Source organism: Lithobates pipiens, unplaced genomic scaffold (assembly GCF_037356315.1).
Source record: "Lithobates pipiens isolate NorthernLeopardFrog02 unplaced genomic scaffold, aLitPip1_a1.2 Scaffold_74, whole genome shotgun sequence".
NCBI lineage: Eukaryota > Metazoa > Chordata > Amphibia > Anura > Ranidae > Lithobates > Lithobates pipiens.
The window spans coordinates 971995-998498 of NW_027507897.1; the positions used below are offsets into that span (position 1 = coordinate 971995).

General features: G+C 42.8%; 1 protein-coding gene across 1 annotated transcript in view; it reads left to right on the forward strand.

Annotated features, from left to right (window-relative positions):
• LOC143959421 (atlastin-3-like) overlaps positions 1 to 26504 on the forward strand; it is a 107429-nt gene that overhangs the window by 31422 nt on the left and 49503 nt on the right. Inside the window, exons 2-4 of the mRNA XM_077468071.1 lie at positions 20986 to 21194; positions 22799 to 22942; positions 23078 to 23182. Coding sequence (XP_077324197.1) covers positions 20986 to 21194; positions 22799 to 22942; positions 23078 to 23182 — 458 coding nt within the window. The remainder of the gene's footprint in view (positions 1 to 20985; positions 21195 to 22798; positions 22943 to 23077; positions 23183 to 26504) is intronic.

Sequence of the window (26504 nt, forward strand, 5' to 3'; positions counted from 1 at the left end):
CATGGGGGTACAGCGGTGGAGCAGATGTGCGGGAGTGGTGGAGTAGATGAGAAAGGAAGAGATTGCTGGGGCAGATGAGATGGAGGGGGGGGGGGGTGGGTTACAGTGGTGGGACAGATGAGCAGGGGGTACAGAGGTGGGGCAGATGTGCAGGGGATTACAGTGAGGGGACAGTCGAGTAGTGGCTTACAGTGATCTGAGGTGTGAAGGTGCAGGAATTGGGGCTGATTTGAGGACTGGAGCTACAGAAATTGGGGATGATCTAAGGCATGAGAGTGCAGGATGCTAATTAGTCACTATTACTCAAGTAGTTTACAGAATATACTTTATAAAAAATCCTTTTTGTGATTGCGAGTGTGAAGTTAACAGTTTTTTCACAAATCGGCACACTGTGCTCAAAAGGTTGCCTACCCCTGCAATAGAATTTTTTTTTATTTTTGTTTTTATTTTATTTTTTTTGAGTTAAGAATACATACTTCTCCTAGATTGTAAGCTCTAACGAGCAGGGTCCTCTAATTCCTCCTTTATTAAATTGTATAGTAACTGTACTGTCTGCCCTCATGTTGTAAAGTGCTCCGCAAACTGTTGGCGCTAAATAAATCCTGTATAATATTAATAAATACTTGATCAGATTTGTTTTTCTTTTTAAACCAGAGGTTAGCTTCACTTTAAATCAGAAATGTATGAGACTAGTCACAGCCAAAGTGATTGCCATTTTCAGATACAGAAACCGTACAATTATTTAAATTTTAATTGAAGAAACCTTTTGATTCTATTCTTGTTATGGTTCGAGTATAATTTATAAACAGGTTTTACAGGTATGTGCAGAATAATGAATATAAGACATAGATGATTCATTATAAAGTGGGTGCATGGCTTTGGCTGTGTCTAAAGCCTCGTATACACCATCGGATTTTCCAACGGGAAATGTGTGATGACAGGCTGTTGGTGGAAAATCCGACCATGTGTATGGAGCATCTGACAATTGTCGGATTTTTCGTGGACAAATTTTGGATAGCAGGCTTTAACCACTTAAGCCCTGGACCATTTTGCTAGCCAAATACCAGAGCACTTTTTGCGATTCGGCACTGCGTCACAACTGACAATTGTGCGGTCCTGCGACGTGGCTCCCAAACAAAATTGACATCCTTTTTTCCCACAAATAGAGCTTTCTTTTGGTGCTATTTGATCAACCCTGCGGTTTTTATTTTTTGCGCTATGAGCAAAAAAAAACGAAAATTTTAAAAGAACATTATTTTTTACATTTTGCTATAATAAATATCCCCCAAAAATATATATATATATATATATATATATATATAAAAAAAAATTTCCTCAGTTTAGGCCGATACGTATTCTTCTACATATTTTTGGAAAAACAAAAGTTGTAATAAGCATTTGATTGGTTTGCGCAAAAGTTATAGCATTTACAAAATGGGGGATGGTTTTATGGCATTTTTATTAATAATTTTTTTTTTTTTTTTACTAGTAATGGCGGCGATCAGCGATTATTTTTTTTTTTTTTTTTTTTTTTTTTTTTTTTATCGTGCCTGCGACATTATGGCAGACACATTGGACATTTTTGACACATTTTTGGGACCAATGTCATTTATACTGCAATCAGTGCTATACAAATGCATTGATGTGTAAATGACACTGGCAGTGCAGTGAAGAGGTTAACCACTAGGGGGCAGTGTAAGGGTTAAGTATGTCCTGGGGATTCTAACTGTGGGGGGGCGTGGCTGTGTGTGACACGTCACTGATCTCTACTCCTGAACACAGGGACCAGAGATCAGTGACACTGTCACTAGGTAGAACGGGGAGATGCTTGTTTACATTAGCATCTCCCCGTTCTTCCTCCGTGAGGCGATCGCGGGTATCCCCACGCCGATCAAGTCCGCGGGACCCGCGACCCGACTCACGGAGGTCCCGGCCGGCGGCGCACACACGATGGCACGGTGGCAAATTTAAAGGGACGTACAGGCCCATTTGCCCAGCTGTGCCATTCTGCCGACGTACATCAGCGTGCGCCAGTCGGGAACCTGTTAAAATTTTCCACTGATAAATGTCTGTTGGATTTTACCGAGCGTGTGCACATGTCCGGACAAAAGTCCAAGGAACAAACACGCATGATCGGAAGCAAGAACGACAAATTTTCAAAGGCTTTTTTTTTTTCTAGTAATATCAAGAATAATATTATTTATTTATTTAGGGGCAAGTTACCACAGCACCATTATCCCGTAGTTTTTAAGATCAAAGATAAAACGTGTCAATTTTACATTGTATTTTTTTTTTTTTTATGTGCCTGCCTACTCCCAAACTGTCATTTGAAGTAAAACACGTAGTATTATTCTCCACATTTTTTTTATTGTACATTAAAAAATAAATAAATAAATAAATTAGACATGCTATCTGGCAATAGAACTTAACCAAAAAATGCATTCTATGCATCCGAAAATATAACAAATAAAATCATTATTCAGAACACACCTTTTACAGACGCCCAGAAACACTCATCAGATTTTAATATTTTAATTATCCATATTCAAGAATCTAATTACAAGATCATGACGAGGTGGTATTACACGCCACAGCTAATACACAAGTACTTTCCAAACAGCTCCGACAGATGCTGGAGATGTCAGACAGACATAGGAACATTGCTCCACGTCTTCTGGTCGTGCCCAAGGCTACGTTTCTGGATGTCAGAACAATAACACAGAAATTCACAGACCATACGATCAACAACGATCCAACTCTTCTTCTGCTACACTCCACCATGATCCTGGCACAGAGATATAAAAAATAGATAGTGAGACATTTATCTCCCTTTTGTGGAAAAAAACACACCCCATCTGCAAGGATGTGGTTGTGTAGAGTAGAGGAAATCCAAAAATTGGAAGACCCAATCCTTACTGCACAAGGGAACCAAGAAAAGCATTCCAAGACATGGAGGATATGGAATATATTCATCTTATCTGATGAGGGATTACTCCTTATTAACGCCTAACTGAGACATGACCAGAAGCAGTGAAACACCTGAAGTAGCGGCACATGTATCTCCTCCGAGTCTACCTGGTTCCCCTCCCCCCCCCACTCTTTTCTTCCCCAAACCACCCTTTTAAACCTCTGCACCCCCCCCTCTACTTTCTTTCTTCCCGAATTGCTCTTCAAGGGACCGATAGACCTTTGATTTTTTTTTTCTGTCTCTTTCCTACTATACAAGTACAGAGCAACCACACCGACTCTTTATGACCAAAGAAATTTTACTATCCTCCCCTGATAGGCTAAGATGTGAAAACCAGGGGATTTATGAAGTCATGTTGTAGGTTGTTGAAATTTGTTTATTTTTTTTATTTCTCATGTCATTCCTGATGTGTATAGCATATACCTGACATTCAACATGCTGTTTCTAGTTGTAATTATTTAATTACCGTATATACTCGAGTATAGGCCGACCCGAATATAAGCCGAGGCCCCCAATTTACCCCCAAAAAAACTGGCAAACTTATTGACTCGTGTATAAGCCGAGGGTGAGACATGCCTGTCCATCCCTGTGTGTGTGTCCGTCCATCCCTGTGTGTCCGTCCATCCCTGTGTGTCCGTCCATCCATCCCTGTGTGTGTGTGTGTGTGTGTCCATCCATCCATCCATCCCTGTGTGTGTGTGTCTCCATCCATCCATCCATCCCTGTGTGTGTGTGTCTCCATCCATCCATCCATCCCTGTGTGTGTGTGTCTCCATCCATCCATCCATCCCTGTGTGTGTGTGTATCCATCCATCCCTGTGTGTGTGTGTGTCTCCATCCATCCATCCATCCGTGTGTGTGTGTCTCCATCCGTGTGTGTGTGTGTGTGTGTGTGTGTGTGTGTGTGTGTGTCCAGCCTACCTGCACCTACACCCGCAGCAGATCGCAAAACGCAGTGCGGAAATGAATAGGGTTTGCAGTGTTAGCTGCATGGCAATATAGTGTGAACCAGGGCTGAGGACCCATTCACTTTGGCAGGGAAAAGGGAATAGTTGAGTCGCAGATTTATTCCCGCTGGCCACCCACACAGAGAAGACCATCCAGCAGCCACTTCGCGTCATAGCCACGACAAAAATCCCATCATGTTTAGTGGGCAGTACAGGTGTGTGTGTGTGTGTGTGTGTGTCCAGCCTACCTGTGTCCCGAGCCTTTGTCCCGAGCCTCCGTCCCGTGTCGTGCCTTGCCTTCGTCCCGTCCCGTCCCGTCCCGTGCCGTGCCTTGCCTTGCCTCCGTCCCGTGCCCTCTTCGTCGGCGGCCATTGTAAAATTCAAAAGCCGCGCCTCCTCCTTCGCCTGTGATAGGCGGAACACTGAATTTCCCAGCAGCCTGTGTTCCGCCTATCACGGACGTCGTATCATCCTCGTCCGTAGTACGAGGATGAGACGATGCCCGTGATAGGCGGAACACAGGCTGCTGGGAAATTCAGTGTTCCGCCTATCACAGGCGAAGGCGGAGCCGGAGGCGCGGCTTTTGAATCATAGAATGGCCGCTGTCTGTCTGCTCGACACGCTGATCGAGCGGGCAGACAGCGATGACTCGAGTATAAGCCGAGGGGGGCACTTTCAGCCTCAAAAAAGAGGCTGAAAATCTCGGCTTATACTCGAGTATATACGGTACCAACATTTCTGATGTTGTTATGGTCTTGCTCTGTACTTTGACTCCTTCAATAAACAATAACATTTTTTATTTTTGGTAAAAAAAAAATCATTATTCAACCAAAAAAAAAATGTCAAAGCAATAACTCCAAGGCCAATAATAAATAACATGTTATCTTCTTCGATTCCACAAAATGTCTGGTTGATGAACAGCCATTCAGAAACTAACTGAAAAGCACGAATCAACACTCGCCAAACTCATACTGACACAAAATTAGCAGAAGAAGCCCAAAGGGTGGCACTAAAGAGCTGAAAACCATGTAGTACGTTACTATGTTCATGATTGTTGGCCAACAATTGTATGCCGTGTGTATACAAGACAAGTTTGGACCAACGCCCTTCAGACAAAAGTCCATGCTTTTGTTGGCCAACAATCCAATCATGTGTACGAAGGTTAAGGCAGCATGCTTCACTGTGGGTGTATGGTAAAAATGATTTATTGCACTCCGTCTTTCCTAGCGTTGCCTATATAGCACACCCACGATGGTGGATACAGCAGGAAGTATAAAATGAAAGTGGTTTCTTAATGTGTGCTTGTGGCATGCTTCTTGCTATGCTCTGGTGCGACAATTTATTTTTTAACAGGCACAGGCTGAAATTGGTCATGTGCCAGCTAAGTTATGAATCATTTCCAAAAGCATTCTGGCTTTTATTTAGGCAATTTTTACTTTCAGGCTGGTTTCTGACTTGGGTGGGGGTGGTGTGGGCCACACCTTAGTTTGTAATGGGCATAAAATGTTTGCATAGTTTCGTAAGCTGAAAAAGAGAGACATGCCCATTAATCCAGAGGAGGGAAAATACTTTAATAAATATTTCCTTTCTAAACCCCCATACATCAGATTTTCTGCTGATATTTGTCTTCAGATTTACTAAAACCATGTAGTGCAAGAGCCTGCCTGATCGCATACACATTGAAACTCCTAAGGTTTGACATCATATTATATGGTTTTGGTAAATCTGAAGGAAAAAATCAGCAGAAAATCTATGGGGCTTAACACTTGGATTACAGCTGCACAAATCCCTAGATCAGCATTTTACTATCTTATTTTTATTTGTATAAATAAATCTTTACCCCCTTAATTACCAGGCCATTTTTTTTGCGATACGGAACTGCGTTACTTTAACTGACATTTGTGCAAGCGTGCAATGCTGTACCCAAATACAATGTCCTTTCCCCAAATATAACTTTCTTTTGGTGGTATTTGTTCACCTCTGTGACTTTTATTTTTTGCGCTATAAACAAAAAAGACTGACCATTTTGAAAAAAAAATATATATTTTTTACTTTTCTGCTATAATGCATATAAAAAAAAGTTCTTCATCAATTTAGGCCATTATGTATTCTTCTTCATATTTTTGGTAAAAAATCCCAAGCGTATGTTGATTGGTTTGCACAAAACTTATTATAGCGTCTACAAACTATGGGATATTTTTATCGACTTTTATTTTTTACTTTTTGGAGACCAGTGACACCAATACAGTGATCAGTGCTAAAAAAAATGCACTGATCACTGTATAAATGACACTGGCAGGGAAGGGGTTAACATCAGGGGCGATCAAAGGGTTAAATGTGTTCCCTGTTTGTACTTTCTTACTTTGTGGGGGAAGTACTGACAGGAAGAACAGAGATCGCTGTTCCTGATTACTAGGAACAGAAGATCTTCATGTTCTCCCCTGTCAGAGTGGGGACCACCCTTGTTTACATAGGAAGAGGACCTGATTTACAGGTTCGTTGTTTCACGCAATAGAACTGCCGTGCCCCAGTATATTGTGGGCGGTCTTTAACCACCTCAATACAGTGCACTTACACCCCCTTCCTGAGCAGACCAATTTGCAGCTTTCAACGCTCTCACAGTTTGAATGACAATTACTCAGTCATGCAACACTGTACCCATATGAAACTTGAGTCCTTTTTTCCACACAAATAGCTTTCTTTAAGTGGTATTTAATCACTAGTAAAAAAAAAAAACACGTACATTTTGTGAAAAAAATGCCTTTTTCTTTGTTTGTCATAAAATTTTGCTAATTAGTAATTTTTCTTTATAAATTTGGGCCAAAATTTATACTGCTACATTATACTGCTACATATCTTTAGTAAAAATAACCCACATTAGTGTATATTATTTGGTCTTTGTGAAAGTTATAGAGTCTACAAACTATGGTGCCAATCACTGAAAATTGATCACATCTGATCAGGCCTTCAGTACATCAGGTGTATCTCATTTCTTGACGAGTCAGGAAAGTACAAATACCCCCCAAATGACCCCTTTTTAGAAAGTAGACATTCCAAGGTATTACGTAAGTGGCATGGTGAGTTTAAGTTGTCATTTTTTCCCACAATTCTTTGCAAAATTAAGATTTTTTTTTTTTTTTACAAAATTGCCATATCAGGTTATTTCTCACACACAGCATATGCATACAACAAATTACACCCCAAAATACATTCTGCTACTCTTCCCGAGTATGGCGATACCACATGTGAGACTTTTACACAGCATGGCCACATACAGAGCACCAACATTAAAGGGGCACTTTCAGACGTTCTATGAGCAAAAATGACACATCTCATTTCACAGCCACCTATTACACTTTTGAAGGCCCTGGAGTACCATGACAATGGAATTGCCCATAAAATGACCCCATTTTGGAACGCTAACACCCCAACGTACAATCTGTGAGGCATAATGAGTCTTTTGAACTGTTAATTTTTTTTCCAGAAGTTTTTGGAAAATGTGGAAAAAAAATGAAAACGCATTATTTTTTTTTATTTTTATTTTTACACAAAGTTGTAAATTTATAAGATATTTCTAACACATAGCATGTATATAGCAAAAGTGACACCCCAAAACACATTCAGCTACTCCTCCCGAGTATGGTGATACCACATGTGTAGGACTTTTACACAGCCTGGCCACATACAGAGGCCGAACATTGAAGTAGTACCTTCAGGCGTTCTAGGAGCATAAACGACGCATCTCCTACCCATCACACTTTTGAAGGTCCTGGAGCGCCAGGACAGTGAAATTACCCACAAAATGACCCCATTTTGGAAAGCAAACACCCCAACGTATATTCTATGAGGCATGGGCTGCAAATAGGTACTCGGATATTCTGATGGGCTGCAGATAGGTACTCTGATGGCCTGGTGACAGGTACTCGGGTACTCTGATGGCCTGGTGACAGGTACTCGGGTACTCTGATGGCCTGGTGACAGGTACTCGGGTACTCTGATGGCCTGGTGACAGGTACTCGGGTACTCTGATGGCCTGGTGACAGGTACTCGGGTACTCTGATGGCCTGGTGACAGGTACTCGGGTACTCTGATGGCCTGGTGACTTGTACTCGGGTACTCTGATGGCCTGGTGACAGGTACTCGGGTAGTCTGATGGCCTGGTGACAGGTACTCGGGTACTCTGATGGCCTGGTGACAGGTTCTCTGATGGCCTGGTGACTGGTATTTGGGTACTCTGAAGGGCGGTGATAGGTACTCAGGTACTCATATGGACTGTGTCGGGTACTTAGATGAACTGTGACAGGTATTCGGGTACTCTGATGAACTGGGACAGGTATTCGGGTACTCAGATGAACTGGGACAGGTACTCGGGTACTCAGATGAACTGTGACAGGTACTCGGGTACTCAGATGAACTGTGACAGGTACTCGGGTACTCAGATGAACTGTGACAGGTACTCAGATGAACTGTGACAGGTACTCAGATACTCAGATGAACCGGGACAGGTACTCTGATGGACTGGTACAGGTACTCGGGGACTCTGATGGACTGGGACAGGTATTCGGGTACTCTGATGGACTGGGACAGGTATTCGGGTACTCTGATGGGCTGCGACAGGTACTCGGGTACTTTGATGGGCTGCGACAGGTACTCGGGTACTTTGATGGGCTGCGACAGGTACTCGGGTACTTTGATGGGCTGCGACAGGTACTCGGGTACTTTGATGGGCAGTGACAGGTACTCGGGTACTTTGATGGGCAGTGACAGGTACTCGGGTACTCTGATGGGCAGTGACAGGTACTCGGGTACTCTGAGGGGCTGTGACAGGTACTCGGGTACTCTGATGTACCGTGACAGGTACTCGGGTACTCTGATGGACTGTGAGGGACAGGTTAATGGGTGGTGACAGGTCCTCTTTATTGGGGGGGGGGGGGGGGCAATCGGTGTGCTTGATGTGTACTGTAAGCAGTAACTAGATGTTTCCGCAATCTCCTCCTCACACACGATCTGTTTACCAGCGTCGGTGATGAGCAGTGTTCCCGGGAACACGCCGCCACTGACGTGCCTGCGCAGCGCGTTCACGCGCCGTGCACAGTGGGGGTGGAACCATCTGTGATCGGCCGTGACTTCATCACGGCCGATCACGTGGTAAACAGCCATGCCCAATGGCTGTTCACCCCCCTCGGTGGTGAGCGCGGTCTCTGTGACACGCCAGCACCGAAGAAACGGGGATGCGCTCGCACGATCGCGGGCATTCCCTGTTTAAACGGGAGGACGTCATTTGACGGCCGCCGGTCAGCATCTAGTTAAATGGTTAAAGCAGGCAGCCTACTGTGCCTGCTAGTCCTGCTTCTGTGGAAAGCCCATTTCATATATTTAGATAGTTACATGGTTGGTAATGTTAAATAAAGACACTGGTCCATTTATTTTAACCTGTGTGGGTGGAAGAGGGCTCCACGTCTTTACTGCTTGAACAGTAAAGATTCTCTAACGTGGTTTAAAGTTAAACCACTTCTCTTCCAGTTTGTCCGTGTCAACATGTCATGTTAAATGGCCTGAGACTAAATCATTTTCTCCCTTTGCTAGAATCACCATTTTAGATACCGTATTTATTGGCGCACCCCAAGTTTAGGAGGGAAATTTAAGGAAAAAAAAACTTACATTTTAAATGCCCATCAATGCAGCCTTATCAGTGTCCATCTGAAGCCTTGTCAGTGTCATTTGCAGCCTTGTCATGCAGCCTGTCCATCATTGCACCCTTGTCCCATCATTGCAGCCTTGTAATGCAGCCTTGTCCATCGTTGACCCCTTGTCAGTGTTATTTTCAGGTTTTGTTTTTAAAAATGGCGCCGCCGAGATGTCCTGTGTATCTTGGCGGCGCTCAGTAGTTCTTGGCCGTTCTCGGCAGCCTTCGGCCCTTCTTGGTGGCTTTCGGCCGCTCTTGCCCATTCTCTGCGGTTTTCGGCGGCCGAGAACTGCCAAAGGCGGCTGAAAGCCGCCCAGAGGCTCAAAAATCGTGGAGGATCGGCGTATAACATGCACCCGTGATTTTCCCCTGATTTTAAGGGGGGGAAAGTGCGTGTTATACATCGATAAATACGGTATTTGTAAATTGTAATCATATCGCCTCTCCAGGGAGAATAAGTTTATGTTTGTAATTGTTCCTCATAACTGAGGTCCTGCAGTCCCCTTATTAGCTTTGTTGCCCTTCTCTGGACTCTCTCCAGTTCGAGCACATCCTTCCTGAGGACAGGTGACCAGAACTGGACAGCATACTAAAGATGTGGCCGAACCAGAGTTTTATAAATTGGTTGAATTATAGTCTTGTCGCTTGCATATATACCTTCTTTTAATGCGTGCTAATATCCTACTAGCGTTGCTTGGTGCAGTTTTCCTTTGCATTCTATTGCTCAGCCTGTTATCTACTAGAATCCCAGATCTTTTTCCATCCTTGATGCCCCAAGAGGCTCACCCCCTAGTGAGTCACTTAGATTCCTATGTCTAGTTCCCAAGTGCATTAATTTACATTTGTCAATATTAAACTTAATTTTCCATGTAGTTGCCCACCCCTCTAGGTTGTTGAGGTCTTCCTGTAAATTTACTATAGCCTGTTGTGAGGTTATTGCTCTGCTTTGCCTTGTATAATCTGCAAACACTGAGACTGAATTATTTATACCCGCCTCTATATAATTTATGAACCGGTTAAACTGAATTGGTGCCAAGACAGAGCCCTGTGGCACCCCACTCACATCTGCAGACCACTTTGAATATACTCTATTTATCACCACCCTGTGGATGCGTCATGTAACCAATTTTCTATCCAGTTACATACATTCTAGTCAATGCAAGCTGACTTTAATTTGTAAATTAAGCATTTATGGGGTACTTTATCAAATGCTTTGGTGAAATCCAGATACACCACATCCATGGGCCTTTCTCTATCCAGATTACAGCTCACTTCCTCATAGAATGTTAATAGGCTGTTTTGGCACGAACAGTCCTTCATAAATCCATGCTAGTGACTACTTATGACACCATTCTCATCAAATTCTTGAATATAGTCCCTTTCCATATTCTCCAATAGTTTACATACTATTGATGTTAGCCTGACTGGCCTGTAGTTTTCAGGTATGCATCTTGGTATCCTGTTACCTTTTTGCCTGGCAGCTGCTACCATTCCGGTCAGTAAGCTGTCATTGAAGTGGTTCTAAAGCCTAAGACCCCTTTTGCACCACACCGCCCATAGCGGCGGCGGTAAAACGCGGCACATTTTGGCCGCTAGCTGGGCGCTTTTACCCCCACTAGCGGCCGAGAAAGGGTTAAAACCGCCAGCAATACGCCGCAATATCGGCGTTTTGCCGACGTTATTACAGCGCTGCCCCATTGATTTCAATGGGGAGCAACGGTGGAGGAGCGGTAAATACACTGCTCCTTCACCGCTCCAAAGAAGCTGCTGGCAGGACTTTTCCCGGACGTCCTGCCAGCGCACAGCTGTAGTGTGTCTGTAGGCTTTCACACTACAGACAATGGTGCAGCTTTTTTAGGGCGGATTGCAGGCGCTATTTCTAACGCTATAATGCCTGCAAAACACCCTGGTGTGAAAGGGATCTAAAGGTTTTTGAAAAACCGTCTGTGCTGCACAGCAATATTTACAGAGCAACCCAGGTAGCCCCGATGACCTTTCAGACTCAACAAAAGCAGCCTGGCATTCAGCACAGGATCTCTTGTCCATTTGGCAAATTCTGGTGCTGGCAGCACTGCTTAGGTTCTGCTGAGATATTTATCAATACAAAACTATTTTCTATTTACTATTATATGTAAAAACACTTTGTTGTATATTTGTATACATTGCCACTTCTTGGTGCATGTTGACTGATTCACCTTGAAGAATGTCACATTTATTGCTTTGCAAATATGCCCTTTGTGTAGTATTTGGTCCTGCAGGGTGAACTTTACTAAGAGAAAAACTTTCTGTGTTGTGTACTATCTGGGATCCTTAATTTATAGCATAAAATAGACAAGCATGAGCCCTTTTTGCCCTTTTACCACAGAATAAGCTTTGTCAGCTGTTCTGGTGATAATTCCACTGCAGCTCTCAATCCTCTTCAGAGGACCTGAGACTTTTTGGGATTCTAAAGTAAAGCCACTTTGCATAATTTTACTCTGTATATTTTTTGGGCGGTTATTTAACCACTTCAGCCCCGGAAGGATTTACCCACTTCTTGACCAGGCAATTTTTTTGCAATACGGCACTGCGTTATTTTAACTGACAATGGCATGGGCGTGTGACGTTGTACCCAAACAAAATTGATATCCTTTTTTTCCCACAAATTATTTCTTTTGTTAGTATTTGCTCACCTCTTCGTTTTTTTTTTTTGCTATAAAACACACCCAATAAAAAAAAAAAAATGAAAATCAAATTTTTTCATCAATTTAGGCCAATTTGTATTCTGCTACATATTTTTGTTAAAAACAAAAAACCCAATAAGTGTATATTGATTGGTTTGCGCAAAAGTTATAGCATCTACAAAATAGGGGATATATTTATGGCTTTTTTATTTTTACTAGTAATGGCAGTGAACAGTGATTTTTAGTGGGATTGCGGCGGACAGTTCAGACACCTAACTGACATTTTTTACACTTTTGTGGGAGCCAGTGACATTATTACAGTGATCAGTGCTAAAAATATGCGCTGACATTGTACTAATGGCTTTGCCAGGGATTAACATCAGGGGTGATCAAGGGGTTAAATGTGTTTACTACCTTTTTGGGGATAGGCTGCCTGGGACAACTCACAGATCCATCTCCCTGAATAGCAGAAAGACAGGATCTATGTAGAATCCCCTGACAGAATGGAGATCTGCCTTGTTTACTTTGGCAGATCCCCATTCTGTCACTGTGGGGACCGACCTGCTGATTGGCTCCCCGCTGAGCAATTGGCGCACGTAGATCACTGTGTACGAACCCAACATACACCTACGGCAATTTGCGCAACCGAGCCAACCTGCTGCAATATAACTGCGGCGGCTGGTCAACAAGTGGTTAATTCTTCATACTAATTCTAAAAATTACAATATATTTTCTTTTCAATGTTAAATCGAACACAGACCTCAAAGTGATTACAATGTCAGGGGTTTTCTAAGGCCGGCCAGACACGGTTCAAATCTCAGCGGTTAACCACTTCCCTTCCAGGCCAATTCTGGCACTTCTCACTACATGTAAAAATCATAATTTTTTTGGTAGAAAATTACTCAGACCCCCAAATATATATATATATATATATATATATATATATATATATATATATATATATATATATATATATATATATATATATATATATATATATATATATATATATATATATATATATATATAATATATATATATATATATATTTTTTTTTTTTTTTTTTTTAACCACTTTCAGACCGGACCATTTTGCTGGTAAATGACCAGAGGTCTTTTTACACTTTGGCACTGCGCTGCTTTAACTGGTAATTGCGCGGTCATGCAATGTTGTACCCAAACAAAATTTGCGTCCTTTTCTTCCCACAAATAGAGCTTTCTTTTGATGGTATTTGATTGCCTCTGCGATTTTTATTTTTTGCGATATAAACGTAAAAAGACCGCAAATTTTGAAAAAAAATGATATTTTCTACTTTTTGTTATTAGAAAAATCCAATAAACTCAATTTTAGTCATACATTTAGGACAAAATGTATTCAGCCACATGTCTTTGGTAAAAAAAAAGTCAATAATTGTATATTTATTGGTTTGCGCAAAAGTTGTCACATCTACAAACTAAGGTACGTTTTCTGGAATTTACGCAGCTTTTAGTTTACGACTGCCTATCTCATTTCTTGAGGTGCTAAAATGACAGGGCAGTACAAAACCCCCCCAAATGACCCCATTTTGGAAAGTAGACCCCCTAAGGAAATTGATAAGAGGCATGTTGAGCCCATTGAATATTTTATTTTTTTGCCTCAAGCGATTGAATAATGACAAAAAAAAAATTTTTTTTTTTTTTTTACACAAAGTTGTCACTAAATGATATATTGCTCACACATGCTATGGGCGTATGTGAAATGACACCCCAAAATAAATTCTGCTGCTTCTCCTGAGTACGGGGATACCACATATGTGGGACTTTTTGGGAGCCTAGCCGCGTACAGGGCCCCGAAAACCAAGCACCGCCTTCAGGCTTTCTAAGGGCGTCAATTTTTGATTTCACGCCTCACTACCTATTACAGTTTTGAAGGCCATAAAATGCCAAGATGGCACAAAACCCCCACAAATGACCCCATTTTAGAAAGTAGACACCCCAAGCTATTTGCTGAGAGGCATGTTGAGTCCATGGAATATTTTATATTTTGCCACAAGTTGCGGGAAAATTACAAACTTTTTTTTTTTTTTTTTTTTTTTCACAAAGTTGTAACTAAATGATATATTGCTCATGCATGCCATGGGCATATGTGAAATGACACCCCAAAATAAATTCTGCTGCTTCTCCTGAGTACGGGGATACCACATATGTGGGACTTTTTGGGAGCCTAGCCGCGTACGGGGCCCCGAAAACCAAGCACCGCCTTCAGGCTTTCTAAGGGCGTAATTTTTTGAGTTCACTTCTCACTACCTATTACAGTTTTGAAGGCCATAAAATGCCAAGATGGCACAAAACCCCCACAAATGACCCCATTTTAGAAAGTAGACACCCCAAGCTATTTGCTGAGAGGCATGTTGAGTCCATGGAATATTTTATATTTTGCCACAAGTTGCGGGAAAATTACAAACTTTTTTTTTTTTTCACAAAGTTGTCACTAAATGATATATTGCTCACGCATGCCATGGGCATATGTGAAATGACACCCCAAAATAAATTCTGCTGCTTCTCCTGAGTACGGGGATACCACATATGTGGGACTTTTTGGGAGCCTAGCCGCGTACGGGGCCCCAAAAACCAAGCACCGCCTTCAGGCTTTCTAAGGGCGTTACAGTTTTGAAGGCCATAAAATGCCAAGATGGCACAAACCCCCCCCCCCCAAATGACCCCATTTTAGAAAGTAGACACCCCTAAATTTAGGGGTACACTAGTGAGACTAGGTAATAAATGGCGGGTGCCCTGAAACTATAAAAAAATAACTAACCAACCAGCGTCACCTGTAACAGTTATATGGTGATCACTGGTGAAAGGGTTAACTAGGGGGCAATCAGGGGGCTTTATGCGGTAGTATATGGGGGTCCCTGGCGCTATAAAAAGCTGCGGCGAACCTAAATACCTACCTGCCTAACTAGCGTCACCTGTGACACTAATACAGCGATCAGAAAAACGATCGCTTATTAGGCTGGGTTCACACTGGAGCGATGCGGGAACGCCACGAATGCGCGGCGGGTTCCCGCATCGCATGCCTCCCGGCGGCAGTTCACACTGCCCTATGCGAACTGCTGGGAGTGTCAGTGAAATGTTAATGACACCCCCAGATCAGTTCGCATATCGCAGTGCGATCTGCAAACTTGGATCGCATGGTGTGAACACCCATGCGATCCGATTCTGCTGCGGACCAAAAAAAGGGTCCCGTGCGAGTTTGCGGCGGGTGCGACACGAATTCAGCCATACTATCTGTATAGCTGAACTCGAATCGCACAGAGATCGGATGTGATTTGCACTGCAGTGCGGTGCGAATCACATCCGTTCTCATAAACCGCTGCAATGTGAACCCAGCCTTAGTGACACTGGCGACGGGGGGTGATCACGGGGTTAAACCTTTATTGGGGGGGTTAGGGGGGTACCTTAGAACTAAAGGGGGCTAACCCTAACTGCCCTAACAGTTATTAGTCACAAATGACACCTGCCGGGTGATCAGGGGGTTAAACCTTTATTAGGTAATAAATGGCGGGTGCCCTGAAACTATAAAAAAATAACTAACCAACCAGCGTCACCTGTAACAGTTATATGGTGATCACTGGTGAAAGGGTTAACTAGGGGGCAATCAGGGGGCTTTATGCGGTAGTATATGGGGGTCCCTAGCGCTATAAAAAGCTGCGGCGAACCTAAATACCTACCTGCCTAACTAGCGTCACCTGTGACACTAATACGGCGATCAGAAAAATGATCGCTTATTAGGCTGGGTTCACACTGGAGCGATGCGGAAACGCCGCGAATCCGCGGCGGGTTCCCGCATCGCATGCCTCCCGGCGGCAGTTCACACTGCCCTATGCGAACTGCTGGGAGTGTCAGTGAAATGTTACTGACACCCCCAGATCAGTTCGCATATCGCAGTGCGATCTGCAAACTCGGATCGCATGGTGTGAACACCCATGCGATCCGATTCTGCTGCGGGCCAAAAAAAGGGTCCCGTGCGAATTTGCGGCGGGTGCGGCGGGTGTGGCGGGTGCGGCGGGTGCGGCGAATGGCTGAACTCGAATCGCACAGAGATCGGATGTGATTTGCACTGCAGTGCGGTGCGAATCACATTCGTTCTCATAAACCGCTGCAATGTGAACCCAGCCTTAGTGACACTGGCGACGGGGGGTGATCACGGGGTTAAACCTTTATTGGGGGGGTTAGGGGGGTACATTAGAACTAAAGGGGGCTAACCCTAACTGCCCTAACAGTTATTACAGTCACAAATGACACCAATGCAAAAAAAAAAAAAAAAAAAAAAAAAAAAATGACATTGGTGTCACTGTGACTGGGGGGCAGGGGTAATTGGGGGGGTGATCGGGGGGTAAAGGGGGGGTGTGAGTGTGCCTGGCATGTTCTACTGTGTGTGGGATGTGTTGGTGCAACTCACTGATCCGCTCTCCTCCGTGTCGGAACGAAAAATACCGACACGGAGGAGAGAATACATCACTTCCTCTCCTGTGTTTACATTACAGGAGAGGAAGTGATGTCACCGGGGATTTCCATTCGTCGGGAGCGATCGCGAGGGGGTGGCCATGAATGAATGGCCGTCCCCTCGTCCGGGATCGCTCCCGAACGAAAACCGACCGCCGCAGGCACCGGGCGGGGGCCCGATCGGGCCCCCGACCCGCGGGAGGCAAAGGACGTACATATATGTGCTTATGCCTGCCCGTGCCATTCTGATGACGTAGATCGGCGTGAGGCGGTCGGCAAGTGGTTAAGCAGAGACCCTAGGGAATAAAATGGTGGTCATTGCAACATTTTATGTCACGTGGTGTTTGCGTAGCAATTTTTCAAATGCATTTTTTTGGGGGAAAAGGTTTGTTTTATGAATTAAAAAGGAAACAAAACACTAAAGTTAGCCCAATTTTTTATTTTTTTTTGTATAATGTGAAAGATGATGTTACGCCAAGTAAATAGATACCCACGATGTCATGCTTGAAAATTGTGCACACTCATGGAATGGCGCCAAATTTCGGTACTCCAAAATCTCCATAAAAAAAAATGGCGATATCAAATATGTGGGTTGAACGCCGTTTACATATGTGGGCATGACGTATGTGTTTGCTTCTTTGTGCAAGCGCGGGGGACGGGGGTGTTTTTTATTTTTTTTATTGTTTGTACTAATTTTGATTTTTTGATTTTTACACTTTCCCTTAAAAAAAATGTTTTTTTTTTATCACTTTTATTTCTATTGCAAGGAATGAAAACATCCCTTATAATAGAAATAGTGCTTGACAGGTCCTCTTTATGGAGAGATGTGGGGTCAAAAGACCCCACATCTCTCCTACAAGCTGGAAAGCCTGAGCCAAAAAAAACAAAACGGGACGATCTCGGCTTTCCAGTCGAGTATATGGTTTAATCTGCCAGGCCGGGCCTCTGGGAGTCATAGAGATGACCATCTGTTCCCCCGAAATCTCTATGGTCAACTTGCGGTGGCGGATTCCTTCTCTGGCTCGCCGATCGCACGGGCGAGCCAGTAGAAACACCATGCACTGTACAGAATATATTTTGTGAACATTTGTCTTTTTTTCTGACAAATGCACATGTGTATTGATGTTTTATTATGCTTACTAAACTCTCTCTGTTAAAAAATAAAATAAAAAAATGATATCCTTATTCTCCAAAAACAATCCATACGTATCCACTACTTAGTAGTCCTGTAATCTGTTTTTCATTAAACCACTTCTTATTGTGCTTTTCTGCCTCCTTTTTAAGTCCTCAGTAAGCTCCCGAACCTTTTTCCGCTCACTTTTATTTGTTTGGATCGAGCGGTGCACGCCCTGCTCCTCTATGCACACTCATCTTGGGAGTGAGCAAGAGAGAGTGGCTATGGTCCTACATACAGTGGAACCATGGAGAACAAATGTAGCCACCCTCTAACAGGAAGTCAAATTACAGCAGCATAAAAAAGGAATTTGAAATTTAGGATGGTTAACAGCAACAGAAAGTATTTCTTTGGGTTAAGAATTTTTTTAACAAGGATTTAGTGTCACTTTAAGGCTCTGTTCACATCTAGGTGTTGCTATTTTTACTGGCGTTTTTGCAGCGTTTTTGTACAGGCATTTTGAGTTGACGTGACCAATGAAAAGCAGTAAAACGCCTATAATCTGCCAAAATATAAGCGTGTGCACTTTTTTCAGTGATGGACATTTTGCTTAAGGCGACAGAATGCTCAGATATGAACAAGGGCCATTGAAATGAATGGGATTTGATTTGGGGCGTTTTTATAGCTGAGGCTTGGAGCAGAAAATCGCCCACAAATGTCTCGATGTGAACGGATCCTAAAACTGTTGTGTTTTTTTTTTTTGTTTTGTTTTTTGCCATCTGCATAGGGATATTTCTTCACTTTACATCTCCCAGACTCAACAGGAAACGTGAGGATATTCTTCCATTGAGAGGAATATCTCCTCTAAGCCTGTTATGGTAAAAAGTGTCCCCATTGGAAGATTTTATCCAGATTCTGGATTTACCCTTGCTTTCATTTTCTGCGATCATAACAATTAGAGCAAATTCCCCTAATGGGTACCAGTGGTGTCCTGTCCATCCTGCTCCCTGATCTACATGCAGGGTGCCGGGCCATGGCTTCCAATGTGTGTGGCGCATTTGATTAGAGCACTGCACTCCGAGCCCACCCAGTTGTGTGACAATAGTGAATGAGCATTCGCTATTGCCATACTGATCCTCCTCCCGGCCAATCAGGAAGCGGGTCTTGAGACCTGTCACCCAATTAACTGAAAGCAAAGGCGATTCTATTGGAAGCCTAGGAGGAGAAAAGAGACGTACGGCAGAAAGAAAGCACAGGACACAACCCGCTGCCCATAGGAGCGTTGGCCACCCGCAGCCTAGATGGGGTAAGTGTAAATGTTTGCCACTGCTCCCCCCCCCCACTGATGGGTACACACAGACCGCAATAAAAACCTGACAGTAGTTCTAACCCCTCTATTCAAATCTAAAAAAACAAAGTTTTACCTTTTAGTTATACTTTAGTTTTATACCCACTTTTGTTTTCTATATTCAACTCTTCAGATAACGTTTATGGTTTGACTTTCCTCTTTGCGCTCCTTTTTTTTCTTTCCTTGTTTTTTTTTCTCTCTGTTTTTTCTTTTTTTTTTCTCTTTTTTTTGAGTCTCTGTTTCTCCTATCTTCTCATTTCATTGCTGTGTCATCACAATTTTGCTTCATGCCAGTTTATAGATTTAAAAAAAGTATTTTGGTAACGTGCTATGAGTCAGACTGAGAGGCTGTATTTCCTGTCCCGAATGCCAAACTCTGTACTGTTGTTACAGTTGCTATTACCATCCTGAACTTGGCACCTTTTACTGTCTTTCTCTTTTACTGGATGTTGGTGTTGTGTTTTTTAACTTCAAAAAGGTCAGTTGGTGAAGAAGGTCCTATGTGGTCTTCTTAGTTGCTCACATTTTAGATTGAATGTGGGGTTCATAAGAGCTGCCTCCAACTTTTAAGGGCAAGTCTGCATTTGATAGGACAGCAAGAGACTATCGCCAGATATACTTTCAAGAACCTCTAAGGAAAGTAATGACTTGTGTGGTTTAGCATATGAAATCAATCTGTTGTATTAATGAAAAAGTCCGGATGGCTGCACACCAAACTGAGATCCAAATGCCTTTTATTCACATAAAACCACGAAGAAGGAGGTGCACTACATGTACAAGCAAGGGAGACATGGCTGCGACTGGGTGAGCAACCTGCAGTGAGGAGATCATACTGGGATCGGATAGTGTCCGCCCTGTACTGCACTTGCGCAGTACGGAGGACAAGGAAAAGCCGAACATCTCCGAAGATAAACTGCGCCTGCGCCGTGAGTCCAGGTTCAAGGCCCACCATACAAGTAGACCTAGAGTTAGAATAAAAAATAGCCGAGCGAAGCGAGGCGATGCCCGAAGTGTGGCGAGCGAAGGGGCCCTGTTACTATGAGCGACCGTATGTCCACTTGGATGGTGGGGCTTCAACTTGAACTCAGTGCGCAGGTGCCGTTCTTCTTCTGAGACTTTTGGAGTCTCCTCCTCCTCTGTACTGCGCTGCATCTGCGCAGTAAGGGGCGGACACTATTCGATGACCGGACACTTTTTGACAGAACACTGACTCACCTGTGAGCAGCGTGGACCTCTTGTCAATCTGTTGCATAGTTGTCTGCATTTGATGACATTTGTCTTTAATTGTCACTGTCTATCTTTGTATTGGTTTCTGAACAGTGAGATCTAAGGACCTAATAGCTAAGGCTGGTCATACACTTTTTTTTTTTTTTCCCCTTAGCCAGCAAGGTGAACAAGGTTGTCCTACCCAACCGAGACAATGTATTCTAAAAGCGGCAACAGCCACTGTCAGAATACACTGACTGTAGCCACTGAGCATACAAAAACTTTCCAGCATGTTCCTCGAGCAGAAGTCGATCAAACAATCAACTTCTGTTGAGCGGAGTAGGCCATAAACTGATCGAAATTTGGCCAATCCCTTCCAGACCATCCGAATTTCAATCAGTTTTGCCAGCTAAAGAATTAATGTAAGTATACCACCACATAAAATATTAAATAATAATTTTCCTTCTCTTATAGATCTTGTTTTGCCTCAGGTTCTAATGCTGTGTATAGAAAACTACCCTTGTTTTTCCTGTTATGACATTGTGTTCTCTCTTCTGTGCATACAGCTATGGCTCCATCTACTCCTGGCCCAGTCCAGGTTGTTATAGTACAAAAGGATGATCATTCGTTTCAGCTGGATGAAGAGGCTTTGGCTTCTGTTCTTCTTCAGGAACACATTCGTGATCTGGACGTAGTTGTTGTATCTGTGGCTGGTGCTTTTCGTAAAGGAAAGTCTTTCTTGCTTGACTTTATGCTGAGGTTTATGTACTACCAGGTAATACTTTTAGCTTTGTGTGTGTGATTATATATAGTATTTCACAAATGAGAGAACACCCCTGACATTTTTGTAAATATTTTATATCTTTTTATGTTAAAACACTAAAGAAATTACACTTTGCTACAATGTAAAGTAGTGAATGTACAGCTTGTATAAGAGTGTACATTTGCTGTCCCCTCAAAATAACTCAACACACAGCCATTAATGTCTAAACCGCTGGAAACAAAAGTGAGTATACCCCTAAGGGAAAATGTCCAAATTGGGCCCAATTAGCCATTTTCTCTCCCCGGTGTCATGTGATCCATTAATGTTACAAGGTCTCAGGTGTAACTGGGGAGCAGATGTGTTAAATTTGATATCGTTCTCACTCTCTTACTGGTCACTGGAAGTTTCAACATGGCACTTCATGGCAAAGAATTCTCTGAGGATCTGAAAAAAAATTGTTGCTCAACGTAGATAGCCTAGGGTAGAAGAAGATTGCCAAGACCCTGAAACTGAGCTGCAACACGGTGGCCAAGACTATACAGCGGTTTACCAGGACAGGTTCCACTCAGAACAGGCCTTGCCACGGTCAACCAAAGAAGTTAAGTGCACATGCTCAGCGTCATATCCAGAGGTTGTCTTTGGGAAATAGACAGATGAGTGCTGCCAGCATTGCTGCAGTGGTTGAAGGGCTGGGGGATCAGCCTTTCAGTACTCAGACCATACGCCGCACATTGCATCAAATTTGGTCTGCATGGCTGTCTCCAGAAGGAAGCCTCTTCTGAAGAAGATGCATAAGAAAGCCCGAGTTTGCTGAAGACTAAGGACTTCCAGGATTATCTCAACAAGTGTGTTTTGCCTACAGTCAAGCATGGTGGTGGGGGTGTCATGATCTGGGGCTGCATGAGTGCTGCCGACATTGGGGAGCTACAGCTCATTAAGGGAACCATGAATACCAACATGTACTGTGACATACTGAAGCGGAGCATGATCCCCTCCCATTGGAGGCTGGGCCACCGGGTAGTATGCCAACATAATGACCCCAAACACACCTCCAAGACGACCATTGCCTTGCTAAAGAAGCTGAGGGTAAAGGTGATAGACTGGCCGAGCATGTCTCCAGACCTAAACCCTATTGAGCATCTGTGGGGCATCCTCAAACGGAAGGTGGAGGAGTGCCAGGTCTCTAAAATCCACCAGCTCCGTGATGTCATGGAGGAGTGGAAGAGGACTGCAGTGGCAATCTGTGAAGCTCTGGTGAACTCCATGCCCAAGAGGGTAAAGGCAGTGCTGGAAAATAATGGTGGCCACACAAAATATTGACACATTGGGCAAAATTTGGACGTTTTTACTTAGGGGTGTACTCACTTTTGTTGCGAGTGGTTTACACATTAATGGCTGTGTGTTGTTATTTTGAGGGGACAGCAAATTTACACTGTTATACAAGCTGTACACTCACTACATTACATTGTAGCAAAGTGTAATTTCTTCAGTGTTGCCACATGAAAAAAATATAATAAAATATTTACAAAGATGTGAGGGGTGTACTACCATTTTGAGCTTACTGTATGTCATCAATTAAAAAAAGTTGCACTTTTCTATACTGTGTCACTTTGCAGAAGGACGGCAATCATAGGAACTGGGTAGGAGAGGATAATGAACCTCTCACAGGCTTTTCTTGGAAAGGGGGGTCCGAACCTGATACCACTGGCATTCAAATCTGGAACGAGGTCTTCACCATGAAAAAGCCGGATGGTAAAGAGGTAAGAGAACTCACTCTGCTATCAACTGTGTTTGCTGCTTCTGTTTAGGGATAATATAGTGTTATCATGAAGACTTTACCTTTTCATTTGTTTGTAGTTTTTTTTAACCTTTCTGTTTTTACTTCTGTTAATTAGGTTGCTGTTGTGCTAATGGACACGCAGGGGGCATTTGACAGCCAGTCCACAGTTAAGGATTGTGCCACTATTTTTGCTCTCAGCACTATGACCAGCTCTATTCAGGTAAGCTGATCACAGTTTATGATGTCTGTTTATCAGGTGTGGGTTTATAACTATTTTGCCCAACCATCCAGTGTTTTATTTATTTACCCAATACTGTATGTAGTATCCAAGCTATCACAAAGTGGGAAAATTGTTTTAAAATTGTCCAATTTATACATAGACTTTTCAAAAGAAGTACCCTCATACACAATAATCCCTGCCCGATTATTGTAAGCATTGTGGAAATCGTTTGTTCTGCTTGCAAAAAGATTAGGCATTAGACAATAATTTGGCTGATTCCAGATGAAAAACACAGTCCTCTGACGTTTTTTTCTATTAACTACATGGGTAAATGGGAGGCAGGTAAATAAGGCTATTCAAAGTGTATCCGAAGCCAAGTTTTTGTTTTATTAATCTTAGTTTTGGATAGAGCGGTGATGGGTTAGAACTGCTGTCATATTTTTAATTTAGGTAATATTTACAGGACCAACCCCCCACCCCCCAAAAAGTAAAAATATCCGTGATATGTGAATCAGTAACAAAGGGTGATAAAAACAACAATTATTTTCACAAATGAAGTGCACCAAATTATAAAGAGTGTAATCAAAGATATATCACAGTCTCCAGTTAAATTGTCTACAGTATTATGGATGAGCATTGCATCCCCCCCTCCCATAGGGCAGAATGTAGTGGTCTACAAAACGATGGTAGTAGTCAGCCCTAGAGGTCATCAGTTGGAGCTTACATGCTGACATCATGCAGCTGCTTACTTTGGTCTGCAGCAGACCTTGATGCAAGTGTGCAGCAGTACATAGTGTATTCACTTATTGACGCACTGATTTTATAGCGGTTTTATCTTGAATGACTTTTAATGATCAATAAAACCACACTGCACTATGACCAGCCTTGGTTTGCTCCAGGGTGGATTTGATTAAAATCAACACAATTTAAATCATAATTTTTAAAGAGCAACGGTCATCTCTGTCATGCAGCAGCTCCTCCTCTGACCTTCCGTTGACTCACGACAGTCCCATTTACTTTAATGGGAGAGCTGATGATGCAGCAGTGACACAACAAGGTGAGGGACGTGCCAGCAGCAGGCGTGTGGATGCCCACTAACAGGTGCTGCCATGATGTATCTGGAATGACAGGTGCTTTTTAAATGTAAGGACTCATTCTTGCTGGTAGTTAGAATCTTTAATATTCGCAAACAAAATGAAGGTTTCCTATTCAGAATTCAGATTAGTCAAACAGCGATATCAGAACTGATTTTAGGTTAATAGGTTTAGTTTGTAGTGTACATAGATTTGCAAAACAATGGGTTAACTGGCAGAACACTTTAAAACACTGCATACACCTTATTTTTCTGTGTTGATGCCCTAGAACAAGTCATGAGACCATTTCAGAATGGTAGTCATTTCTGTCCATGTGCGCAGAATCTCATGGCCCGAAAGCCTAGTCAACTGAAGTTATCTGTAAAAAGGCACATCATTTATATGCCCTTTGAATAAGGACATTCTCTTTGGTAAGGCACTTGACAAGTTCAATAAGGATGTCACAGGAGTTAAGGTCCTTCTCCCACAGCAGAAATTTCCAAAAACCCTCTTTTTGGGGGCTTCTGCCTCCTCAAAACGCAGAGCCTTACACCCATTTTCTTAGGCTTCAACTTCAAAGCCAAAATTCAGCCCCAGCATCTGGACCCAGTGTAATGTTTTTTTTTTTTTTTCATCTGGAGATTTTTTTTTGTAACAATTACCTGCATGGAGTATATTGAATGTGGATTTACTAGTCTCTTAGTTCAACCAGAAACTGGACAGGTTTCATGCATTGCCTTTGCTAAAACTTTTACCTTGTCTTCTTTAAATGCTGAGGCTGAAAGCATTCAAGTCATGCTTATGGTTGGCCTTGAAGAACATAGTATGCCGACTTTGTCTGTTAGTTGACACTCCATGGTCTCGACCAGGTCTGTTATTGCAATGATCAGTTTTTACTCCAACCATGGAATTTAAATCTTGTATTGTCAGTGTTAAAAAGATCTCTACACAGTGCAGTTTGGGACATTTGCTCAACATTGTTATAACGTAAGATAGTCTTTTTTGTGGTGGTCTTTTTTGGCTACAAGGGTTTCTAAGATGGCAGCTTTTTCCTGTAGGCCCACTGTAGTTTTACATCACAACAAGTTTGTTTTAACAACAAACATCTTTTTGCCCTGTGTGGTCTTGGTCTTTCACCTTCATGAGAATATTGTGTTACCCTTCCTGTGTCTGGCACGGATTCTCTTCCTGGAGATTGCTCTCTATTTCCTGGATGTGGTGAGGGTAGTCAGATTTAACTTTTCTGCCACTGCAAACTGAGTCCCTTTTTGTTATTTCAGAAGGTCTTAAAGTATCATACAAAACTTGCCTCAGGCAAGTGCTGGGACCCGGAGACAGGAATTCACTAGCAAAGCAGTCATCTCCTCACTGGCTGCAGTGAAAATTTTCTGTAAACAGATTCTCTAAGTTCTGCTACATCAACATGTTTGCCTCCGTAGATGCTAGTTTCAGTTAAAACATTCTGCTGTTTTAATGTCCTTGTTTTCCTTTTTGAGCTTTTTCGTGTTGGTCTAGTTTGCCTTTGTTATTCAGTATGCCTGTCTCTTAGCTTAATTTAGCTTGCTTTTGGTTGTCCCTAAGACCGGCCATACATAGAATTAATTTCTTTCCTGCAACCCATGGTTGCAGGAAAGAAATTGGCTTGATTCCCCCATCAACAGACAGTGTTGATACAGGAATCCCTCCTGCCAGGCCATTGACTTCTGGCGGGAGGAAGCCGTCCCCACCAGGAGAAGACAGTGATTATTGCTAGCGACTATAGCAGCCATTAGCGATAAACGCAGGTAAAACCCAGCATGCTGGTTGTACCCAAGTTGATCGATCAGCTTGGTACATTCAGTGTGCCCATACACGGTTCGAATCTCGGCTGGTTCAGCAGTAACCAGCTGAGATTAGAACTGTGTATGGCCTGCTATAGTTATTTTATTCAAACTGTATCCTTCAATGGATGATGGAGAAATTGGGATTTTTGTACACAGCGTAAAATAGTTTCCTCTGAGTTCATTGAGTGACAAATCTGTAGCCTATTGTTTAGTAGACTGCTTGCTATAACTGAGCAGGTGGGAGGGTTCATCGCTTCAAGGGGGCTGACCTTCAATTTTCTAAGTGCCTAGTGTTCATTTCTCATTTAGGCACCTGTGTAACCCTAGGTATCTGACTAGTAGACCGTGTCACTCATTGGACTCTGACTATGTTACATGGAGTACAGAAATACTATTTTTTTTTTTTTCTTTTATGCCGCTCATTTA